Source organism: Sphaerodactylus townsendi, linkage group LG03 (assembly GCF_021028975.2).
Source record: "Sphaerodactylus townsendi isolate TG3544 linkage group LG03, MPM_Stown_v2.3, whole genome shotgun sequence".
Taxonomy (NCBI): Eukaryota; Metazoa; Chordata; class Lepidosauria; order Squamata; family Sphaerodactylidae; genus Sphaerodactylus; species Sphaerodactylus townsendi.
In genome coordinates, this window is record NC_059427.1 from 168,539,190 (window position 1) to 168,565,018 (window position 25,829).

Sequence of the window (25,829 nt, forward strand, 5' to 3'; positions counted from 1 at the left end):
GGGGCTGACAATCTCCTTGCCCTTCCCCCCTCATAACAAACACCCTGTGAGGTAGGTGGGGCTGAGAGAGCTCTGAAAAAATGTGACTAGCCCAAGGTCACCCAGGTGGTGTGTGTTGGAGTGCACAGGCTAATCTAGTTCACCAGATAAGCCTCCACAGCTCGAGTGGCAGAGCGGGGAATCAAACCCGGTTCCTCCAGATTAGAGTACACCTGCTCTTAATCACTACACCATGCTGGCTGAGGAGTGCACGGGGCATGGGGCAGAGACCAGAAGGAGAGGAAACCCCAAAGTCAGGGAAAACATCAGGGTTTGCCTGCTCCCAGGAACTGTGGAGCTTCCGAGATCTGCAGCACTGCAAGTGTGAGTGCCTCCGTGATCCAAACTCTGCCCTGAAGGAGATGTTCCTGCACTGCAGGGCAGAGCACCAGTGTATAATTGGCCTCAGTCTAACCAACTGTACAGGATTGTGAGGATAAGTTGAAGAAGAATGATTTAAGACCGTTTGAGTCCCCACTGGAGAGAAAGTTAGGGCCAAATGGAGTGCAATAACTTTTTGGAAGTTCTACCTGGCCAGGGAGCACCAGCAGATTGCTTCCATTAGAACGCAGGGCCCTCTGGGCATTATATTAGGAGAGTTGGTCCTGCAGATGCAATGGTTCCCCACCGTTTAGGGCTTTAAAGGGTAACACCAAAACCTTGAACTTGACCCAGTGTTCCACTGGAAGCCAATGCAGCTGGCAAAGCACAGCCTGAATAAGGGATCTTGAAGGATATTTCTGCTGCATTCTGGACTGTTGAAAGTTTCTGAAGCAATCTCAAGGGTAGCCCCATGCAGAAGGAGTCACAGCACTCTAAACGAGAGATGACTGCCACATGTATCACAGTAGCTAGGGCCAGGCAAGACAGGTGGCTTCCATTATAAATGGAATCACACCCAGGCTTTTGATGGTGAATTTCACCTCACCTAAATTTGGCAGCCATAGGCCCAAACTTGAGTCACCACAACCCACCACAGGACCTCCATCTTTGATGGATTAAGTTTCAGTTGGCTCTGTTTCAACCACTTCACTACAGCCTCCAAACACCTGGCCGATGTATCTAGGATAATTGTCCAGCCAGCCCTCCATCAATAGATACAGTTGGGCGTCATTTGCATGTTAATGATAACTCGGCCTGAAATTCTGGGCCAGCTGGGTGAGAGGTCGCATGTAAATGATAAATTACATTAGGGAGAGGATCGCCCCCTGACAGACTCCACGCACCCAAGGGTGTGATGTGGTCACCCTCTCTTCCCTAGGGCTATCCTCTGTCCCTGATCGTGGAGTAATGAGACCAGGCACATTCTGCCCCATATATTCTCCAGAAACAGCAAGACAGTAGGTCAGAATACCATGTCAAATACTGTTGTAAGATCTAATGATAATGGAAGAGCTGATTTGCCCCATCCAGTTGTCTCCAGAGATAATCTGTGAGAGTGACCAACACAGAATCTGATCCTTGATGAGGCAGAAGTCAGATTGGAATAAGTCTAGGGTCAAAATCTTCCAGAAAGACTCGGAGTTGTTCTGCCACTGCTCTATCAACTATCTTATGCAGGAATGAAAGATTCCATACTGGGCAATAGTTTGATGGATCACAAAGGTTCAGAGATGATTTTTTCAAGAGGGGTCCCACCTTGGCCTCCTTCAACCTCTCTGGAAAGTCCATAGATGGATTGCTTTTTGCTGCTTGGGTATGGAAGGAAATTCTGGCCACCAACCAAGTGAGCTCTGCCCCCCCTTTGCTGTCAAATCACAGCTGACTTATGATGACACCAAGAGGTTTTCGAGACGTGAAGCATTTGGAGGTGGTTTGCCATTGCCTGCCCTTGCATGGCCACCCTGGTATTCTTGGAGGTCTCCCATCCAATACTAGCCAGGACTGATGCTGCTCAGCCTCCAAGATCTACCCTGTGTTGGAGTTTACCACATGGGCTACCCTGTGTTGGAGTTTACCGCACATAGAAGTGGCGAACACACTGATTAAAAGGGTAAAAGGTAAACGTTTATTAGGAATTACATTTTGGATGGGAAGGAGAAAAAGATAGCATGCCGTTATCTTGCTAGCTAGGAAGAATCTCTGCAACTAACTTTCAAGGAGAACCAGGATATTAGGCCCGAGAGTATCAGTCTAAGGACAGACAGGAAGTGACACAAAAGGATGGAGAGGTCACTACCTTTCCAGCTCTCTCCAGCTGACCACTCGCCCACCCTCTGCAGGGCCATTTTCTCAGTTCCTTTGCACATTAGACATTGCTATATCTAACACCCTGGGCTGTCCAGGTTAGGGCCTGGCCCCATTAGCAGAAAGAAACGTACAAAAATCTTTCTTTTTTTAAAAAAAGCAAAAGAATGGAAAGTGGATGACCTGACCAGGGAGGGAAATTAAATCTGCTTCCTGTTCCATTTCAGCAGCTGATGTGAAGATGAAAGAGAGACTTGCCAGGTTGTGAGGTAACTTTAATTTAAAAAAAACACACCCTGTCAATAGCGTACCCTATTTTGAAATAGTTTTGTATTCTTCTTTTGAAAAAAAAATCAAATAAACCACTGATTTTTTTTGCGGGGGGAAGGGGAGAAGGACCAATTAATGTTCGTGACTGGCTGAGACGATGTAGCCAGGATAAAGCCACTCTAGCTACAGCACAATTGCGATGTGAGGCAACGCAGCCAGCCAGCCCCCCCTCTGTTACATAAACAAGTTACATAAACCCCAGACCCAGAGAAAATCACAGAAGGGAAGAACTGTGGATTCACCCCCATGGAAACTGACTGGGAGCCTCCTAACAGGTTCATTCCTGGAAGCAGAATAGAATGCAACACCCCCACCCCCACCCCCGGTGAATTCCTGTCCTGCTGGATCCATGGCAAAAATTCACAGAGGATCAAGAAACCGACATGAGAATATTGTGCTGGTTGGCTAGGCGGACGGTTTGCACAGCTGGAAAGCTTTTGCAAGAGAAACGTTCCGTTATCACCTGGTGGCATTCTCTCTGCAAGTTGAACAGACCTGGCTGATATCTGGGCAGCCCAATTTTCTCACCTCTTTGCTTTGCAAACAAACTGGGTGGAACCATGCTGAATACATGAAGCTGCTTTATTCAGAATCTGGACACGGGTCTGTTTAGCTTAGTATTATCTGTATAGTCCAGCCACTGGGACTCTGCTGAAAGGGTAGGTGGGCTTCATTCCTGAACACTAATCTCCCCTCAAGGAAAAGTCCAGCTCCCTGAAGCCTTTTCTTTATAAAAGAAGCTCATGGTAAGAGTCATGGTAAGGCTGAAGGGGAAATGGAACTACGCACTGACCAGGTACTTACCACTCTCTCCTGATCCTCTTGGCAGCCTCTGCTCACTACACCTCAAAGCATTATTGTGAGCATAAAATGTGAGTGGCAGAGGAGGACTATATTCTGACCTTTTTAGAGGATGCTTGGAATATAAAGAAACTAAAAACAGAGAGTATTGTTAAATTGCACATAGGGTGTTGTCATAGAATCACAGAGTTGGAAGAGACCCCCAAGGACCATTAAGTCCAACCCCCTGCAATGCAGGAACTCACAATCAAAGCATTCCTGACATACGTTAATCCAGCCTTTGTTTAAAAACCTCCAAAGAAGGAGACCCCACCACTCTCCGAGGCAGTGAATTCCACGGTTGAACAGGCCTGATGGTCAGGAAGTTCTTCCTAATGTGTAGGTGGAATCTCTTTTCCTGCACCTTGAATCCATTACTCTGTGTCCTAGTCTCTGAGGCAGCAGAAAACAAGCTAGCTCCCTCTTGGGAGGTTGTTATGGTTGTTATTGTTGTTAACCATATGTTATGGTTGTTATTGTCATGGTTGTTATTGTTGAACCATTCAGTATTATTATATACCTGAGTGGCTTATCAGAAAAATCATAAGGGCTTGTGTACTTGCAGGCAAAAAGACAGCTAAGGCTGCCCTTAACCACTAGCAAAACTTTATTCCACCATAAACATGGACTAAGTCCCCTTCTCCAGATACACAGTGAGTCGCCCCTCATTACACATATGTGAGTGTCATCAAGTTGCATCTGACTTATGGCGATCCCAGCAAGGGGCTTGTAAGGCAAGCAAGAAGCAGAGATGGTTTTTACCATTGCCTGCCTCAGCAGAGTTTTTCTTGGCAGTCTCCCACCCAAGGACTGACCCTGCTTAGCTTCCGAGGTCGGAGGATTTCAGGCTATACTGTCCTTCAGTATGGACCCTCATTCTATAGTCATCTTAATGCAGGTGTCTGAGAATCAGTTTGCCTATGTGCAGAGTCAAGAAGCTCTGAAATACAAGAAGCACAAGATTAAATGTAAATTTTAAATCCAATTATTAGACCAGTTAAAAGGCCATTCACCTGCAATGGGTGGGAGTCCAGATTTCTCTAAAAATTCATGAGCTGTTTTGAAGATCCGTTCAGTGCCTCTGAATGAGCTATAGCTTATGAAAGCTGATACCAGAATACAATTTTTTTAGACTTTAGATGCCATGTGGCTACTGTTTATTTTATTCCCCACAGGGTACGGAAGCTTCAACAGCTGTATCACTAAAAGTTTTTCTGATGCACACAGCTGTTCCCTATTCCTATAACCATGCCGGGAGCCAGTTATGGTAGTGGTAAAGAGTGGTGGACTCTGATCTGGTGAACAGGATTGGTTTCCTCACTCCTCCACATGAAGCCTGCTGGGTGACCTTGGGCTAGTCACAGTTCTTTCAGAATTCTCTCAGTCCACACGGAGGAAGGCAACAGCAAACCACCCCTGAATGTCTCGTGCCTTGAAAACCTTACAGGGTCTCCATAAGTCAGCTGTGACTTGCCACCACCACCATAACCACCTTAGGACTTTCCCTGTGGTGCAAAGGCCTTTACGTGAATAGCAACCAAGTGAAGACAGGTCCTAGGGCCGTGGTGGCGAACCTTTGGCACTCCAGATGTTATGGACTACAATTCCCATCAGCCCCTGCCAGCATGGCCAATTGGCCATGTGGTGGCGAACCTTTGGCACTCCAGATGTTATGGACTACAATTCCCATCAGCCCCTGCCAGCATGGCCAATTGGCCATGTGGTGGCGAACCTTTGGCACTCCAGATGTTATGGACTACAATTCCCATCAGCCCCTGCCAGCATGGCCAATTGGCCATGTGGTGGCGAACCTTTGGCACTCCAGATGTTATGGACTACAATTCCCATCAGCCCCTGCCAGCATGGCCAATTGGCCATGTGGTGCGAACCTTTGGCACTCCAGATGTTATGGACTACAATTCCCATCAGCCCCTGCCAGCATGGCCAATTGGCCATGTGGTGGCGAACCTTTGGCACTCCAGATGTTATGGACTACAATTCCCATCAGCCCCTGCCAGCATGGCCAATTGGCCATGCTGGTAGGGGCTGATGGGAATTGTAGTCCATAACATCTGGAGTGCCAAAGGTTCGCCACCACTGTCTAGGCACTTGGCTTAAGAAGAAGCATTTGAATTTATATCCCACCTTTCTCTCCTGTGAGGAAACTCAAGGCGGCTTACAAGCTCCTTCCTCTTCCTCTCTCCCCAACAGACACCTTGTGAGGTAGGTGGGGCCGAGAGAGTTCGGAGAGAACTGTGACAAGCCCAAGGTCACCCAGCAGGGATGTAGGAGTGTGGAAACGCATCTGGTTCACCAGACAAACCGCCCTCCCTCCGGTGGAGGAGTGGGGAATCAAACCCAGTCCTCCAGATTAGAATCCACCTGCTCTTAACCACGACTCCCGGCTGGCAAACTTGCCTTGGCAGCCGGGGTGCCCTCAAGAAGAGGCCTCTGCGTTTGGCAGCCGTCTGCACCTGCTCAGGGGCGCCGTGATCAGGGCAGGCCCTTGGCTTGCAGGGACCGGTCGCGGGGCTCTCCGAGAGCCGCTGCCCAGATACCCAAGAAGCGCGGTGCTCGTCGTGCTCTGCCGCCGCCGCCGCTCCGGCCAGCCCCCTCGCCGCCCGCGCGCACCAGACAGCGCCGCAGCCGCACTCGCCGCACACGCCGGCCACTGGGCGAAAGTTGCGCGCCCCCCCCGACGCTGGCTGGCGGACTCCGGATGCGCTCCGAGGAAGCCGCGGCCCCAGCAGCGCCCGGCCAGGCAGGCTCGCCTCACGCTGGGACGGCGCCCCCGCCCCCGAGGGCTCTGCCCAGGCAGAAAGGGCGACTGGAGCCGGGTAATGGGGAGCCCCTCGCCCGCCCGCCCGCGTTGCCTGCTGCAAGGCCGGGCCCGCATCCAGAAAGCGAGCGGCCAGCAACCGGGCTGGGGGGGGGGCGGGGGTGTTGCTGGCCCATCTGAGGCGAGCCCCGCCGCCCCAAGGCCGCTTTGGGGCGCCTGCAGAGCCGGCCGCGTTTTTGGAGCCAGAGCCAGAGCCGACGCGCCCCCCCCCCTCCCTGCCTCCGCGGGGGCAGGGTTTTTCCCGGGGCCCCCTGCAGAGGCGCGCGTGGGCGCTGGCGAGGAGGGGGGGGTGGGCAGCCCCGCCGGAGCGGGAGCGGGAGGGGGGGGCGCGCCTGCTGCCGCCGCCCCCTCTTCGGGGAGGCCGTTCCGTGGGCGCCGCGGGGCTGGAGCGCGCCATGCCCGGCTGGCTGGCTTGGCTTTGGGGCGGGGGGGGGGGGGTTGGATCGGCTCAGGCGGCTCGCAACGGCGGGGGTGATTCAGGCGACTCGTTTTCAGCCCGATCTCGCCTCTCCCCCCCCCCTCGCCTCCCTTGCCAGCCCCTCCCCTGCTTTCACACAAACACCGGCGAGTCCCCGAGGCAGGGCTGAGCACAGAGGCGAGCGTGGAGCGCGGGGTAACGCGCGTGCCGATGGAGACGGCGTGGGGGGGGGGGGCAGGAGATGGCGCGACAGGGTTGGGGGGCGGGGGCGGGGGCGGGACGGGTTCGCTGTGGGGAGCAGGGAAGGTGAGGGAGCAGAGGCATCTCCCCCCTTGTGGGAATTCAGAGGTCGGAAGGCGGCGGCGGGGTGGGGGGGCGGACTTCCTGCCTTGGAGGGGTTACAGAGTCTCTTTCTCCCTCCCACCAGAACCAACCATGGACACGCCGCACCTGGACCTCCTGGTGTCCCCGGAGGGATGCCCTTCCCCCCTGGAGCTGAAATCCGCCCCCAGTAAGAAGATGTGGGTCAAGCTCCGGGCACTGTGAGTAACCTTATCTCCCTCCCTTCCCTTCCCTTCCCTTCCCTTCCAATGAGGGAAGCTTTCTTTCCACCCCAGGCTTGACTTCTCCTTTTCACCCCTTCTTCCCTTTTTGGTGTTTCCTGCATTCCCACATTTGTCAGTTTCTGGCAGCCCAATTAGCTCTTGTAGTGTGTGTGTGAGTGTGTGTGTGTACTTGCAGCTGGATTCAGGAGCAATGGGATCAGGGGATACAAATATGCATCTCAGAGGGCGAAGGTCTGTGTTTGGGAGTGTGGCGTCCACTCTCTTACCTGCCCGCTCTGCTCAGGGTTGTTTGTATCCACTGGCTAGCCGGGCTCAGCATCTCTCTCCCCACCTCCCTCTCATCCCCCCCCCCACCCCCCAATCACCCAAGCAAGTTCATGAGACTGTGTTGTTGTCATCTGTTGCCGGCTGCTGCCGGGAGGCTAATTTTTTGCCGCAGCAATTAATAGCGTTCCAGTAACCGTCTTGAGATGATTTGGCGTGACCCCCCTCTCCTGCCCGGCTGTGCTTGTTGATATGGTGGCGGCAGTTAGTGTGAGATCAAGTCCTCTATCTGTGGAGCAGCACACCTTTTAACAATTGGAGTTTTCTGTGGCTGTGAGGTCTAGAAACTTGGGAAATATTTGTCCTGCCCTACCGCTTGCCGGATTTATGGTGTAACACTGGGCTGAATTGCTCCAATCTAAGTCCATTGATGTCTGTGGGCTTTGACTGGAGTAACACAGAATTGCTGTGCCAGTGTTAACTTCCAAGTAGTGTTCTGCAGCGGCATGTCATGTATTTCTCGCCTCCTTGGGGCAAGAGGAGGGTTCCGGCGCTGTGGCTATTGCAAAGAAGAAAGTAACTCCAGCTAGTTCTTTTGCTGTGAACTTGCTAGATGGCCTTCAAGAGGCCATTCTCTCTGACCTATTTACTGGAAGGAAAATGGTTGTGATACAGACCTACCTTGACAGAGTTATTGAATAAATAAGGCTTGGGGCAAAATAACATACATGAAGCTTTGGAACACCGTAAAGCATTATTGCTCGCTTCTGGTAATGTCCAGAGAGCAGCAGAGTTCCTTTGTGGGTATTCAGTACCCTGAATCAGTTCACCTGACACTTAAGAGGTCAAAAAGTATATATCTGCTGGTAAGAACATAAGAACTAGCCTGCTGGATCAGACCAGAGTCCATCTAGTCCAGCATTCTGCTACTCGCAGTGGCCCACCAGGTGCCTTTGGGAGCTCACATGCAGGATGGGAAAGCAATGGCCTGCTGCTGCTGCTGCTCCTGAACACCTGGTCTGCTAAGGCATTTGCAATCTGAGATCAAGGAGGATCAAGATTGGTAGCCATAGATTGACAGTGTGATGTGGTACAGTGTGACGTGCAGGTGTTTGCACGTTGGAGGTTTGGGCTACAGTTGTTCAGGTTGAAAACCATGTTGTGGCTTCTGGCTATAATCCCTGTGCAGCGTCTGTTATCTGTGGGGCTTATTGAGACTTCTTGCCTTAAGACAGTGTTTGGAAAGAGGTCTGTGCCTTCCGAAGGCTGAAGGAATCATCCCTAGCAGACAGTCCCTGCGCACCAGCGTAACATTTCCTGTGTCATGTATCTATTGTATACATCTTGTCGGAACTGCAAAATTGCAAGGGTTGAATGCATCCCAACGTGCATCATTTAATCTCCCGCCCTTTGGGCTGTGGGGACCCTTTTCTCACTCCCCTCAAATTTCAGCCATTCTGCCTTCGGGATGCCATAAATAAAAAGCAAGAATGTTAATGTAGTGATCGCAGGACAAAATGGTGTTCGCGTGTCCTAGGTGATCATGCTGTTGTAACTCTGCACCTCCTGGGTTGTCCTGTCTGAACAATGATGTGGATCTAGTCCTAGATACCTGGGTCCAAATCCTCACGCAGCCATGAAGATTTCTGAGTGGGGAAATGGCTGCGGCTCAGCGGCAGAGCATCTTTGCATGAAGAAGGTCCCAGGTTCATCCCTGATATTCCCAGTTAAAAGGCGCAGGCGGTGATGACTGGACGGCCACCTGAGCCCTTCAGGAGCTGCTGCCAGTCAGGGTAGACAAGAATGACCTCAGTAAATAAAGCAGCTTCCTGTTTTCATTACTGAGGGGTGGAAGTGTAGTTCAGTGGAAGAACAGCTGAGTTGTCGAAGGATTTCACGGCCGGATTCAACTGGTTGTGGTGGGTTTTCCGGGCTGTGTGGCCGTGGTCTGGTGGATCTTAAGAACATAAGAACATAAGAACTAGCCTGCTGGATCAGACCAGAGTCCATCTAGTCCAGCATTCTGCTACTCGCAGTGGCCCACCAGGTGCCTTTGGGAGCTCACATGCAGGAGGTGAAAGCAATGGCCTGCTGCTGCTGCTCCTGAGCACCTGGTCTGCTAAGGCATTTGCAATCTGAGATCAAGGAGGATCAAGATTGGTAGCCATAGATTGACTTCTCCTCCATAAATCTGTCCAAGCCCCTTTTAAAGCTATCCAGGTTAGTGGCCATCACCACCTCCTGTGGCAGCATATTCCAAACACCAATCACACGTTGCGTGAAGAAGTGTTTCCTTTTATTAGTCCTAATTCTTCCCCCCAGCATTTTCAATGAATGCCCCCTGGTTCTAGTATTGTGAGAAAGAGAGAAAAATTTCTCTGTCAACATTCTCTACCCCATGCATAATTTTATAGACTTCAATCATATCACCCCTCAGATGTCTCCTCTCCAAACTAAAGAGTCCCAAACGCTGCAGCCTCTCCTCATAAGGAAGGTGCTCCAATCCTTCAATCATCCTCGTTGCCCTTCTCTGCACTTTTTCTATCTCTTCGATATCCTTTTTGAGATGTGGCGACCAGAACTGGACACAGGACTCCAAGTGTGGTCGCACCACTGCTTTATATAAGGGCAAGACAATCCTTGCAGTTTTATTATCAACTCCTTTCCTAATGATCCCCAGCATAGAGTTTGCCTTTTTCACAGCTGCCATGCATTGAGTTGACATTCCCATGGAACTATCCACTAAGACGCCCAAATCCCTTTCCTGGTCTGTGACTGATAGCACTGACCCTTGTAGCCTGTATGTGAAGTTTGGATTTTTTGCCTTGTTCCTAACGTTTCGCCTGCATCTGTGGCTGGCATCTTCAGAGGTGTATCACAGAGAGAAGTCTGTTTCACACTGTGTCTAAGTGAGAAGGGAAAGTTTAGTGTGGTATATTGTCCATGTCCCAGGGTGGGGAACCAATCCTTAAGTGTTTGGGTGGAACTTGCTATGCAAAGGTGCATTGTATTGCGGGTGGGGTTATCAGTCCATTTTTTAAGTACTGGGAGCCAGGCTTTGCTAATTTTTAATGTCTCTTCTTTCTTATTGAAGTTGTCCTGATGTTTGTGAATTTCAATGGCCTCCCTGTGCAGTCTGACATAGTAAGCTTCTGAATTGTCCAGAATTTCATGGACAATATACTACACTAAACTTTCCCTTCTCACTTAGACACAGTGTGAAACAGACTTTTCTCTGTGATACACCTCTGAAGATGCCAGCCACAGATGCAGGCGAAACATTAGGAACAAAATCCACCAGACCACGGCCACACAACCCGGAAAGCCCACCAGAACCAATAGCTGAGTTGTTTGCAGAACCCCGTTTCCTTCTTTGATCGAATGACGAGCTTACTGGATCGAGGGGATGCTGTTGATGTTGTTTACCTGGATTCCAGTACAGCATTTGACAGGGTTCCCCATGATGTTCTGATGGGTAAACTGGAGGATTGTGTTAGGAGGATAGGGAAATGGTTGAAGATCTGCACTCAGCGAGTAATTGGAACATCGGAATGGAGAGAGGTGTCTTGCGGGGTGCCTCAAGGGCTTAGTTCTGAGACCGGTACTTTTCAATATTTTTATAAATGAACTGGACAAAGGGATGGAGGGACTACTCATTAAATTTGCCGATGACACCAAATTGGGAAGCGTTGCAAAAACGCCAGAAGGTAGAGATAGAATCCAATGTGATCTAAAGATGTTGTAAAAGTGGGTGGATGTGAACAAGATGCAATTCAACAAGGATACGTGCCAGGCTCTTCACCTGGGTAACAAAAATGAGACATACACATAGTGGCTGGGGGACATACTTCTGGGTAAAAATGTATGAACAAGATCTTGGGATACAGGTGGACTGAAAGTTAAATATGAGCCGCCAGTGTGATGCAGTGACAAAAAAGGCTAATGTGATCTTGGGATGTATCGACAGAGGCTTAATATCCAAATCACAAGATGACATAGCCCCGTGGTGGCGAACCTTTGGCACTCCAGATGTTATGGACTACAGTTCCCATCAGCCCCTGCCAGCATGGTCAATTGGCCATGCTGGCAGGGGCTGATGGGAATTGTAGTCCATAACATCTGAAGTCCCAAAGGTTCGCCACCACTGAATAGTCCCACTGTATACTACATTGGTCAGGCCTCACCTGGAGTTCCGTGTGCAGTTGTGGAGGCCTCACTTCAAAAAGCATATGGACAGAGTGGAGCAGGTACAGAGGAGAGCAACAAGGATCCTGGAAACCAGGATCAGGGTCCTGGAAACCAAGCCATGTGAGGAAAGGCTGAGGGACTTGGGACTGTTTAGTCTGGAAAAGAGGAGCTTGAGAGTGGTCATGATCGCACTCTTTAAGTATTTGAAGGGCTGTCACTTAAAGGAGGGCAGGGAGCTGTTCTTATTGGCCGCAGAAGATAGAACGCGCAGTGATGGGTATAACTTATGGAGAGAAAGGTTCTGACAGGGTATTAGGAAAACGTTTTTACGGTAAGAGTTGTGTAACAATGGAATCAGCTGCCTGGGGAGGTGGTGAGCCCCCTTTCGCTGGCAGTCTTCAAGCAGCGGCTAAACAAACACTTGTCAGAGTTGCTGTAAGGCTTGATCCTGCACTGAGCAGGGGGTTGGATTAGATGGCCTGCATGCCCCCTTCCAACTCTATGATTCAGGTCCCAGTTTCAATTCCAAGCATCTCCAGTCAAAAAGGCTCAGGTGGCAGGTGATGAGAAGGTGCTCCACCTGAGATCCTGGAGCGTTGCTGCCAATCAGAGTAGACAGTACTGACTTTGATGCACCCAGGGTCTGTCTCAGCAACAGGAGGCCTCATGCATACATTCCGGATGCTGGTCCACTCCCTCACACTGTCTCTGTTCGTAACCTAGCACAGGGTCATTGTTTGGATAAAATGGAGGAGAGGAGAGCTATGTACCCCACTCGGGATTCTTGGGAAATAATGTGATAAACATGTGATAGAAAGCACGCTGATGTACTTAACTACAATTATGGCAGATCAAATACATGGTCAGGCCATGACATTTCCCCACCCCTCCCTCCCTCCCTCCCTCCCTCCTCTGAACACCAATTCTTGAAGAATCCATTTGGGGTCATTTGCAAATAAGTGCCACAGGAATCATTCTGGGACACCATCCCATGGATTCAGAGGTGTGATGTCAAGAAGCTGGTTTTAACAAATGAGGTGCAGATTAATATCGAGCGGTGAATTTCTAACACCCGCAAAGGACTGAACAAGGCAAAGTGTGTTCATCTGCCAGCAGCTCAGCAGGCCTGGGCTTAATTAATCTGGAGGTGTTTCAAGGTGGGAGGGAACGGTCCTCTTAGCGTTGCTTGCAGTGTGTCCAGTTGGAAGTTGTTGCAGAGGGCAAGCGACTTTCTCTTTTTAGCCAGCTTCCCTGTTGATTCATCCTTGTGGACTGGTTCAGCTGGGAAAAGAAGGCAGATGGTCTGGATCAACTTTCTCCCCATTTGATGCCCGGTTATGTTTGCGAATACATTTGTAGTCTGGTTCTATGCCTTGCGGTAGCACACAAATAGTTGAGATCAGCATTAAATTGCCCGTCGCTCCCTGTTCTCAAGGCAAGCGGTGATGTTGCCATCTGCAAAGCAACCCCTGGGGAAGAAGGTCACTGTTTATTGGTACTTCAGAACTGTGGAATTGGAGTTACAGAGATTTGGCCCAAAGGTGTAGGCTTGAAAATATTAAGGGAGCAGGACGAAGGTGTTGCATGGCTGTGCCCGTCAGGGATTTGGTTACTCCGCTGTTAAGCTTTCTCTTGCCCAGTTTGCAAGTCAAGCTCATTGATGCCCATAAGCCTGCGTTTTTTTCACACTGCAGACTTGTGTATTCCATCCCCACTTGGAAAACCAGCCTTTGGTGTGGGATATGGCATCTCAGAGAAAAAGGGTCTAGTGTAGCATCGTCCCTTGCAAAGTAGGTTTTTGCGTGAGGGGTTTTGCCATTGCAAAGCAAACAGAGGAATGTTCAAGCTCGTGAGCTTTGCTTGTGGTCTTGTGAGAGCCAAATTGGAGGAAATATTGGAGAGGCATGGAAGATCCCTTCCCGTGGTGGTTTTTCTTGTTGCCGCTGCAGAAGGCTCTGACTTGGAATGGAGGTGCTAAACCCTTTCTCCAGAGTGTTTTCCTGGTCAAAGTATCCCCCTAGCTGCTTTTCTCCCTACGAGGAAAATATATATATGGGCCTGTTGTTTTAGGGGAGAAAAGAAGCCTGGAGGAGGTGAGGCAACTATGCAGTGAGAGGGGGGGAAACCCACAGAGTGGCTCTTTTTGATTCTCCTGCATCATATCTAACTGGACTCCTAAATAGTACAGCTAGGGTGGCTAAGTGCTTGGCAACAGAGCATCCTGTCTGTTTTAACAGAAGCTTCTTCGAGGTGATGTTATTTACTTCTTTACCATGAAAAAAACTTCACCTGCCCATTTCTACACATTAAGGATCTCTCAAAGGGACAGGGCCCTTTTCTCCAAACCTGCTGGGAACTCCAGGCACGTTACGTCCCTGAGTATCAGGCTCTGAATAGCGGCTTTGCTCTTGTCTGCAGTGGTGAATGGCTAAAGCCCAGCAGACCCTGTGTCTTTGAACTTGTATTAACCCAGGTTGGGCCAGAACTCCCCAACATCAGCATGCACATGTTCAGAGAGCGACATTGCTATGGTACAACTTTTTGTGCATCTGAGGTAGAAAATCTGGCGAACCCCTAGCCAGTTTCACTTCCATACATAACATGGATGTGTCCTTTGCTTGTAATTGACCTATTTTTAAAGTCACAAAACCTCTTCCAGTGGTGGCGAACCTTTGGCACTCCAGATGTTATGGACTACAGTTCCCATCAGCCCCTGCCAGCATGGCCAATTGGCGCTAGACTATCACGGCGCTAGACTAACATTCTAGCCACTACTGGATTATACTGACTGTGCCCCAAAATTAAGCGAGGACAGGGTAAGAACCTAGAGGAGGAGGAGGGTTGGAGAAGAACATTGGCGTGGCAAAACTGTGTAGTCAGGGAAGATAAACCTGGATCTTGGGGCAGATCTGTAGCTGCCATGGGTGTGATTATGGACATGATAAGGAAGGATGATGTGTATCTGGTGCCCTGGGTTCCTTAGAGGGTAGATGCTAGAGCAGTGTTTCCCAACCTTTTCGAGGTCAGGGTACCCTTGACCTCACTCTTCATATCTCATGGTACCCCTGCCGCCACCCTCCACCTTCCCCTCCCATTGCCCCTGCTTGCCACACCCCCCACCTTCCCCTCCCAGGGTGAAGGGTAGCACTGGGGGTGGTGATGGCTGCTGACCTTGTGGCTGGCCCTGCCCCATGGGCCAGCTCCATGTCCTTGCTGGCGCTGGTGGGAGACACCACAAAAATGAGGGGGGCGGGTGGTAGTGTTGCCGCGGTACCCCTGGGACATGCTCACGGCACCCCAGAGTACCTGGGAACCCTGGTTGAGAATGGCTTTGCTAGAGAGTAGGGGAGGATAGAGTGAGGCCCTCCTGGTAAAAAACCATGTAGTTATGTTTTTATCCAGACCTTTCTTTATGGAACTCTCACTGGTATATGTAGTTCCTTTCCCTTCTTCCATTTATTCCTCACAACATTCTTGTAATGTAGGTTAGGCGGAGAGAGAGTGATTGGCTTAAGAACATCTAGAAGCCTTCAAGACAGAGTGGGGGCTTGAATTTAAGTCTCTGTAGTCATAATCTGATGTTGCAACCACTGTAACATGCTGAGACTCAGGAAATGTATAAAAAAGAGTGCATGCTAGTGAATGTTGTATTGGCATTGTGATTCTCAAGTAGGCTAAGTGGTTTTTTTTTCACTAGGGGGCCTTTGGGGAATGTAGCCTCGGATAATTGATATGCAAAGCAAACAGTAAGAATAAGATTGGCCTCTTCTGGAAATGGTGCAGAGGTGGGCAGGGAATAGCTGTTGAGTAGCCCCTTGAATATCTTTGAGATGACGGCTGTGTCAGTGGTGTTGTGGGTTTTGTTTCGCAGGAATGGGAAATTGTTCCCTGTGGGTGAACCTGCAAAGCCCAATGTGATCCTGCTGCTTCAAGTGACTCCAAAGCATCCTTAGCACCCGGTGCGGTAATCGAGGCGGTTAGCTATTCTGAAAGGGTGCATAATAGAGTCGTTTTCCAGTGGCACTGCGCTCCCTGCCTTTCCATTTTCCAAACCTGACCCCATCAGCTTGATTTCTGTTGACAGCTGATGAGCTGTCACGTCTCAGTGACATTTCCGACAGCTAGTCAAATGGAAGGAAAATTTGTGACTGTTTTGAAGAGCAGCAGGATTCAAGTTGCCATGGTGTGCGTTATTTTGGGGTTGCTGCAATTGTTGGGGGATTATTTTGCAGTGAACGAACATAGCAAAATGCTGTAGCTTTAGCTTCCTCTCTCTCTCGCCCCCCTCCCCAAAGAAATTGTGATTCTTTAAATGTAGTTTGTTGTGCAGAACTGGAAATTCATGTTTACCATTTGTTCAGTTACAGGATTGCATAATCCGCCATGGAGCCTCCTGGGCAGGTGGGAGAGATTGCCTTGTTAATGCAGTAAACACCCCCAATCTTTGAGGCCTGATCTAAATATGAACCACGGCTAAAGCATGGAATGGATCCAAATAACTCCCAGCTCATTTTCAATGTGCACCATGTGTGCCATTGCATCTGTGAGCACTGTTACCATGCCAGTGATGCATCTGCTCAGGTCGCAGATTGCTGGCTTGTGAACAATACATGTGCACACACTGGCACAGGTGGTGCGTACATTGAAACAGGCTGGAAGACATGCATGGGCAAACTCTTGACTTTATGATGCTGATCTTGAATAAATGTTGAGCTTTGGTCTATCGTAGGTCGAGGTTTTTTTTTCTGTAACTCACTAGAATTGCTATTCTAAAGAGGGAGAGCTCTTTTCTCCACTCCCCTCACCCCCAATAAATCAGGTTTCTGACTCTGAAGGAAACATCATGTTGTTATCAGCATACACTGTTCAGAGAGCAGCCACAGCTCACGTGGTAGAGTATCTTCCTGGCATGCAGAACGGCCCAGGGTTGATCCCTGGTAACTCCTGTTTAAAGCTTTGGTTAGGAGGTGATGTGAAAAAAACCTCATTTCAGTGCTCTAGAGAGCAGCTGCCAGTCAGAGTAGGTAATAGTAGGCAGACCTTGATTTAAATCTTCTTGACTCTCTTGCATAGTGATTTTAGGAGACCCCACTGGAGAAACATACCAGTCCAGAGACACAGATTAGCCTGAAACCTGCGCCTCTCATGCTTTCATTCTGCTGCTCCTGGGAAGGCCCCTCCACCCCATTCCTTTCCTTGGTCTAATGATAGAGTGTGCTGTTTTAATTCTGTCGTTGGCTGCTTTGATTAATAAGCTGAAAGATGGGGGTACAAATTATTTAAAGAACACTCGCTAAAGAGAAAAATGAATTTTAATTTAGTATTGGGAACAGGTGATTCAGAATAAGAAGTCTGGGTTAATTTTTAGGATTGGGAGGATTTATACTACATTCCCCATGTCTGTTACAGTTTTAATTTGCTTGGTGCAAATGTAGTCTGACTTTCTCAAAGCAGATTATGACCGTTGCGCAACTCCTAGGACTCTGTGGGTGCTTACAAGTGTAATGGGACAATTTGGAATTACATATTTAGGACTGTAGAGACCTGAGATTGTACTGGAGAAGAAGGAGAAGGATTTGCACTGAGGATCATGTGATAAAGAAAACAGTAGGCTGATTCAGAAGGGACTTTACAGGGGCTCGAAGGTGGTTTGGATGGGTGCTGCGGCAGCAGGCCGGCCCCTGGTAGCAGACTGGCTCTGTCTATAGGCACCTCTCCTCCCGTGCAGGTCGATGCGGGGGAGGAGGGAGCGTGGGGCAATTTTGCACCCCTCTGCCGGTGTGCCTGGCATTTGACACCCCCCCTCCCCCGGGTCCACTGAGTCCAGTGCATGCCCTGGAGATTCTTCAGAGACATTTGCAAGGAGGATAGGAATGCAATCGTCCATTTATATGCCTCACCTGGAATTATGTTCCCGATAGCGAAAGTTCCATTTGGCTGTCATATTTATATAGAACGATATATCGAATAGTAAACTGTGGCCGAATCTGCAGATACTTAAATCTGCACATTGGGGCTACATTGACATAAAATAGCCACTGTGTTGCATTTAGTTATCAAAAAGTGCTAGGTGCTGAAGGGTTGGCGTGATCCCTTGTTTGTTGGGGGAGATGGAAATAGGGGAAGGGAAGGCCTGGAACTGGAGCTTTGCCTTCCTTGTCCTGTTCCAGTGAAATTGCCAGGTTACCAATCAAGTGTTACCTCTTGCAACTCTAACGTGGGGATAGCCGAGACGGTTTTCAGAGGCAGAGAAAGGTGCTTATCCTGTCCCTGTCTGCTCTCGCTTTGTATTCTATTGTTTCCTCCAAGGATTCCAGGTAGCACAGAGTGTTCTTTCCACTTCTGTTTTGTTCTTGTAACAACCTTGCAAGGAACTTCTGTGTTTCATGAACAACGCAATATAGTTCTATATTTTAATTCAGTTACAAAGGTTGCAGTTTGTGGTATTAAAGCAATAGCATCAGTTTCATCTGGGTAAGAAAGTAAGTATTATATCCATTTTGGTTTCCCTCTAAGCCTGTATTTTGTCTTGACGCCCTCCCCACCCAGCTTAAACATTTCTGAGGCATAGGCCTCTCCTGGTGCTTTCTGTCTCCTACTCGGTGGCTGGAAGAAATTTGGCAATGGGGAAGTGCAACGGGGAAGTGCAACAAGAAGAAAAAGTACTTCCAGTGTAGAGTGTGAGAAGGGCTAGCATAGACCGGGCTGTGATCTCCTACTCCTTCTGCGCTCTTGTTGACTGACAGTGTTTGCCTGAACACATATCATTGGCATCATGATGTAGGCCTAACATGAGGCCCTCTCATGAATGGAAATTGGGACAACTTTGGGCCATTTGAAGAGGTAGGCAAGGCTAGCGGAAGAGCGGTTCCTGACGTTGTGGCAAGGAGTGGAATGAAGGAAGCCATTGTGGTTGATTTTGAAGAGTTTGTGGTGATTCCTAGAGAGGAGTGCTGTCCCTTTTGGATTTCCTCAGAAGTTATGTCATGCTGTCACTGACAGTTGCCCTCAGGTCTGTATGCCATTTGGTCTCCCGTTGGTTGCTGGTGACGATAGGCCAAACATTATGTGAGCAATTTGTCTCTTAATCCACATCAAATTTAAATGATTTGCTTTTAAAGAATGATTTCCTTTTTTTCTCAAAAATGTCAATAAATGGCGCAGTCCTTCTTTCATGCCTCCCCCAGCTGGGAGGGAGACAAAGGTATGGGCTGGTGTGAAGTACTGGTAAGGAAGTGGGCAACGTGGTACCTCTTAGCTTCTGTCCTTAGCCTCCTTCCTTCCCGGAGGGACAATACTGGTCAGAAATGTAAGTTATGGGAGGACAGAGATGGGGCATAGAAGGTCTTAGCAGCTAGTCTTGCACAGCTCTGATATTTGCACTTTCCACAGCATACCACGGGAAGAGGCCCCATGCTGCTGGTGTAACCCCCATGCCCAGAATGGGTTGAACCAGTAAGGGGGTGGAGACTCAGAGCAGCAGCAGCACTGCAGAGCTCTCTTCAAGGAGACAAGGCTACAAGGCTACCAGACTCGGACCTTGATTTCTATAAGCCCTTAACACCTTGTTAAGGTAAACTACAATATTGTTGGGAACTACTGGGAAGGTAGTTGTTTATTTTTTGCTATGTTGTAAATGTTGGAGTTTATTGTTTCAGGGTTTCTTTTGTGGTTGTCATGGGTGAGAGTTCTCCTGGAAACCTTCATCATGTTGCATCCTGTTCATCAAGCCCTTGGAGTCTTCAGGAGCCAACCCACTTGCAAAGAAGAATTGGACTTGGCAGTATCAGTAGACTGTAACTAGAAGGACTTGAAATGCAACCTGAACAGGACCTTGAATTGTAATGTTAAATGTTGATGTTTAATGTTATTTGTAAAGAGAAGTAAACTGTTTTGTTTAAATTTGGTTCTTTGCAACTCCTTCCAAGTACTGCCCCACAGAACCCACAAGCTGAGGTTACACTGGGAGTATATGTTAATAGGCCCTCCAATAAACGTGAGAGAGGCTGTAATAGAAAAGAGGTTTAGGGATCCTGTGGAAAGGGCCATTCTAAAGTCTGTTTTTCTTAGGGTTGCCAGCTGATGGGGAGAGGGCAGGGACATGGCGGGGTGCCAATGTTAGAACGTGATGTCATGTCACTCTAGGAATCACTGGAAGACATGTGGTAAATCATTTTCGGCGCTGCTGGCCCCCTCCCAGCCTTGGGACTGGGCGCCATAAATAAATAGATAAATCAATAATGTCATTTCAACTCAATTTTATGTGGATGCTGCTGTGTAAACTTTAAGGGTTTTAATGTTAATGTTTATAGTTATTGTTTTATTGGCCTTGTTTATGGGCCCCGTACACCGCTCAGAGCCCTCCAGGGGTTGAGCGGTCTATGAAGCATAATAAATAAAATAATAATAATAAAACCATAGAGTCTTTGGTGATTCCAAGAGTGACATGATATCACTTTAAGTGACATCATGTCGCACTTGATGCTGATGACCTGGCAACCTGAGTCTCTCCCTTGTGCCCCTGAATTTGGCTCCTGGTACACTGTTATCTGTGTATTTTCAGTAGCCTTGCTTTTCTTCCATCCCTGGCCCTGTGGAACTTACATTCTGAGCTGTGGTAGAGATTGTTTCAGTCCACAGACAATTATCTGTCCACAGGATTATCTATCATTTATCCATTGGTTTTAAAGCAATTTTTCAAATGAAAAGACAAACATTCCAGGCTATAATTTATTAATGCTAGACTTTAGACATTCTCCACAGAGCTCAAACTAGTGAACACGATGGTCCTCCCCTGTGATTTTACCCTCGCTCTTGCCTTGTGATAATAAATGAGAGGCTAATGGCTGCCCCATGGTCACCTGAAGAGCTCGGGGTTGGGAGGGTGGGGTGGGATTTGAACTCAAGTCTGAGTGTTAAGCTCGTTCATTAGATCACCCAATTCCAAGTCAGTTGAAGTCAGTGGGTTTTGAAGGGTTTAACCCTGCTGAGGAGGGCACTGTAACTTCAGTCCTGGTTGCAGGATTGGGAGATGGCAAGATGGCGAATTCCTCCGATCCCCAATCCTATGATGATGGGCAACCACTGACGAGGCAGACCTTTTGCTTGAGTCAAGATTGACCCATGGATGGTTGCACTGACGACATCTTTGATAAATCAGGTTGTGCAGAGAAGCTGTGTGCTGTCGCTTTCCCGACTCATCCATTAGCGGGAGACGAATTTATGAATGCTCTTGCTGCATGAATAAGGAACCAATTAACGTGCAACTTGGCTGTGTTCAGAGGGCCTCTGAAATGCACTGTTGACATGAAGTCATGTTTCTATGTGCAGGCTCTGACTTATGGAACACTTTAATGCCCTTCATTTCTTGGCTCAGGGGTAGTTGGAGGCAGGCCTATTTTTGTCTTAATAAAACGTGAGTTTTGATGCCATGTTATGTTTTGCAGTGAATGAGGGATCAAGGAGGATCCATCAATTAGAATCTGCTTACAAAATGCCTCTTTGTTATGATGTGTGGGGCCCAAGTGGAGAAGTGGTGCGTGTTTATTCCCAAAGGTTGTGATGTGCGTTGTGCACATAGAGATGCCTTGCGTTTTTCCCTCTGCGTTCTCGTTGAATCTGGGGTATGACCCAGGAAACTTTTTTAACGCATGCACATTGTGACAACCAACACGAGATTGCAGTGAATTCCTTACAACTGATGGTTTTCTTGTGATTGCACATCTTTTTTTAATGAAAGCAACTGTGCCACAAAGCCGTTGTCTTTTAGAAATGCACTGTGAAACACTGTTGGGCATGTTGCCATTCTGACTGCTCTCATATTGTATGTGGCGGTGAAATATTGTGAAATATATTACTCTAGCTATGAGGTTTTTTGACTGTGGCTTTGAGCATTAGGTTGGGGTTTCTCTGGTCTCTTTGCGGTGGTGGAGGCTGGACCACACAGTAGAAGCAGACCGTCTGATACAGCCACCGTGCTGGCTTGTGGAGCTGGTGGGGTGTAGCAGTTACAGCAGGATGGTCGTTAGTCATGCTGAAATTAAGTACCAGAAAGGTCTCAAAAACGCATATAATTATCAGATTATAAGAAACAATAAACAATTAAAAAATTTATTTTAGTACTCATACAAATGGATCCCACAAGACAATTTTTAACCCTTGACAGCCAGATGTGTTTTGGTTAAACAGCCTTTCTCAGTTGTCAAAGATGATTTATGTAACATCAAGCAAAAATCATTTGTTATTACACTCTTTATGACTGAGGTGGATTGGTGCAAAAATAACCTCGAATGGCACCTGGGTATTCCACAAAATTCAAATCTTCAAAAAAGGATTGATATGCTGTGCGAATATGTGCCCAATATGTCCGAAGTCTTACTTTATCTCATTCATACGATAGCCTTCTTCAGTCTGGAGCCAATATTATAAGAATTGGGCACATATTGGCTCGGTACATCAATCCCTGGATGTTAGATATGTGCAACACAACATTTGTAATGTAACCTATTATGTGCCCTTAACATATTCTGATTATTTTAATCAGAAATACATACACACACATATACATTCACACACATATACATTCACACACATATATTCTATATTTTTATAATTAGTGGCCCTGCATGCATTTTCTTGTCCTTTTGGGTACTTAATTCTAGTGTTATAGGGTTAAGTTCTTCTTTGTTTGTGCTCTAGCCTTGCTGAACCTATGGCCACTTTGGGAATTTAAAGAAAGGGTCAAGTGCATCACCACAACATGGCAGCCAAGGAGCGAGGCAATGACACATTTTTGTGTGGTTCTGAACCAAGGGCTCTCTTTTGCTAGAGACTGCTGCTTCTGATTGATTGTGCTTGAGCATGCAATGGTAAGCCCTTCTAGGTTCTGAAACAGCTTGCACAGCAAAGAGAGGGAGGAAGGCTGAAACTGGCTGTTTGTTTTAGAGAAGTTGTTTGCCTTCAGTTTCCTAAGAAAGGGGAGGCTTTGCTCTCTGCATAGCTACAGGGAGAGGGATACTTATATTGGCTTCAGCAAGGGTGCATGACTGCGATGTACCTGTCTGGAGTGATTCCAGTCCATCAGGTAGTAGGAAGTGACCTAATCCATTCAAGACACTTCGGATTTTATCACCAAGAGTCTAAAAACAAGTGAGTGCCATGTTACTCCTGGGCACTACTTTGGAGATCATTGGGTTAGGACATTAATCTAGTACCATAGAGACTCGGTAAAATATGAAGTTCACTGGTTGACCTTGGGCTAGTTGTCCTTGCTTAATTTAACCTACCTTACAGACTGTTGTAAAGTAAAGGCAAGGTCAATAGGTGAGGCATCTGAATAGAAGTAGTCTGGCCTTTGTTCCCTTTGATTGTCTATAGTCATCCTGTGTCTGTTTGGAGCTGATTAGTCACTGTCTTGACTCTAGTGTTTTTCAACACTGGCAGCCAAATTCTGTTCATTTTCATGGTTTCTTCCTTTCTGTTGAAATTGTCCATGTGCTTGTAGATTTCAATGGCTTCTCTGTGTAGTCTGACATAGTGGTTGTCAGAGTGGTCCAGATTTTCTGTGTTTTCAAATAATATTCTGTGTCCAGGTTGGTTTATTATGTGTTCTGCTATTGCTGATTTTTCTGGCTGAAATAGTCTGCAGTGCCTTTCGTGTTCTTTGATTCGTGTCTGAGCGCGTGTCTCCCAGCTAGAACACGGCCATACAGCCCGGAAACCACACGGCACCCCAATATGGGAGTCAATAGAAGGGATTATGATGTCATAGCAGTGGGGTCAAACCTGCCCCTGATGACCTGGAACTCCATTCCAAATGACAGTAAGCCTTATTGGTGTCATACCCCACAGGTTACATTTCTTGATCATGGTTGGCTGTACAGTAGAAGTCATAGTTCTTTTTGAATTTTGAACTGGAATGACTTTTGAACAAGAATCAGTGGACTTTAATCAATGTTGTTTATGCTGTCAGAAGTCCTGCTGTGGTTCTGCTGGAGGAATGGTGCTGTGGCTAAATGTTGGATTAGGACTGGGAAGGCCTGGGTTGAGATCCCCACTCAGCTGTAAAGCTTAACTGGGTGACCTTGGGCTGGTCGCAGACTCTCAGTGAGACCTCCCTCAAAGATGAGAGGGAGGCTGAGAGGGAGGGGAGTGAGACCCGTGTGTCACCCTGAATTCTTTGTGAGAAGGGCGGGATAAAAATGCCACAGATTGACTGCGAGCCAAAAATGAGGCCTTGAACAAGGTTGTGAAACCATAATAGTTATAGCTGAAAGTGTTGGCTGGCTGCAGTGGACTCTTGGCAAAGCTTGCACTGACTGTCTTGGCAGACTGAATGAGATTCATTCCTGGTCCTAATAACTATAAGAATTTGCACCTTGACCTGGATGCTTCTGGCTTGGCTCTGCAAGGGAAGCCAACTCATGATGAAATTGGCGAGGCTTCCACTAGGGCAGGGAGGGGGGTCTGCAAACTATGGCACTCCAGATGTTCATGGACTACAATTCCCCTCAGCCCTGTCACTTGGCCATGCTGGCAGGGGCTGATGGGAATTGTAGTCCATGAACATCAGGAGAACCGTAGTTTGCAGACCCCTGATCTAGGGTAAATGGCTTGAAGTGACCTCAGCCTTACAGCAGTTAGGAACAAGTCTCGTTAAAAACCAGTTCTTTTCCAGCGTCCAGGTCCTTCAGGGGTGGAACAGGTACTCTGTCTGCTGAAGACCCCGGATCTGAGCTTTGGCGAGTTCACTTGAAGGGTTTGGGGTAGGGGCTTCTCTGCCTCCAAAGTTGATGCTCCTGGACAGACTGGGTGGTATTAAGGTGGATGGACCAGCTCTCTTGGTGAGTACTGGACAGCATTTGCACATATCTGAATTTTTGTTTCGACGAATTGGCAGCCCATGATCTGGGCCAGAGAGTGATATTTTCTTGCAGTGGTAGCAGACCTCTAGGGGTAGGTCTGTATTATATCACAAGTTAAGAAGGAATTGACAGCTTGCATTCTGAAGGGTGGCATGCTGGAATGCTTTTCTTAGAATGCCAAACTGGCTGTCTTCCCAAGGGACAGAGGCACTGTATTCACCACAGGGGATGAACATGCTTCTGTTGCACCTGGCCAAATAACAACCATTGGCTCTTCCCCTTTGGTTTACCAGCAGGCCTGTGTCATCCCAGGCAGGGGTATGTCTTCACAGGCAGGGGCTGCTGATTTTTTTGATAACTGGGTTATCAAAACCAAGTCATGAAAGTATTTTTTTTGATAACTGGGTTATCAAAACCAAGTCATGAAAGCATGGCCAATTGGGGCTGATGGGAATTGTAGTCCATGAACATCTTGAGAGCTGCAGGTTGCAGGCCCCTGTGCTAGAAGATGGACATGTTTGTGATTTGCATATGACTCTGTTGTCTTGGTACCGTGTTTCCCCGAATATAAGACAGTGTCTTATATTAATTTTTGCTCCCAACGATGCGCTATGTCTTATTTTCAGGGGATGTCTTATTTTTCCGCTCCATAGCTGCATGCTCTGGTGTTCTGTTCGACGGGCATGCTTCCAAACAAAAACTTTGCTACGTCTTACTTTTTGGGGATGCCTTATATTTCGCCCTTCAGCAAAACCTCTACTACGTCTTATTTTCCGGGGATGTCTTATATTCGGGGAAACAGGGTATGTCCCAGCATGGGGGAATATGTCTGATAATTGTGTTTGGCAAATTTTATGAACCTCTGCCATGTGGTGTGTATTGTTTTTCTCTGTCCTTGGGGATGCATCTGGTGCTAAAAGCCCTGTATCCTATCCAGGGGTCCTGTACTGATCCCGCTTGGAGTGTCCTGTGTGTAAGCAGAGTCCTAAAGGGAATTCTGTTATTTCTCTGACCGTGGAAACGTATGGCCTGTGTTTTCTAGGCTATGTAGTAGCGATGCCTGTAGGTGGCAGCATTGGTGAGCTCTGCAGAGCCACCGGTCGTCAGAGGTTGGCACCCTTCTCCTGGGCTGGTGGGGAGACGTGTGTCATGCAGCTGATCTCTGAATCTGCATCTGCTGCTTTGGATTTTGTGTGGCAGGGAGACAATATTTAGGACAATATCAGAAAAGGCGGGGCTGGCGTCAGCAGACCTACAGCAGGCCAAGACTTCTTGTGAGGTCCACTGCTGAAGAC

At 48.1% G+C, this 25,829-nt stretch overlaps 1 protein-coding gene across 1 annotated transcript in view; it reads left to right on the forward strand.

Moving 5' to 3' along the window:
• The first annotated feature begins 257 nt into the window (after window positions 1-257).
• LOC125428010 (nascent polypeptide-associated complex subunit alpha, muscle-specific form-like) overlaps window positions 258-25,829 on the forward strand; it is a 142,516-nt gene continuing 116,944 nt past the window's right edge. Inside the window, exons 1-3 of the mRNA XM_048487585.1 lie at window positions 258-363; window positions 5,823-6,233; window positions 7,081-7,195. Of these exons, the coding sequence (XP_048343542.1) occupies window positions 258-363; window positions 5,823-6,233; window positions 7,081-7,195 (632 nt within the window). The remainder of the gene's footprint in view (window positions 364-5,822; window positions 6,234-7,080; window positions 7,196-25,829) is intronic.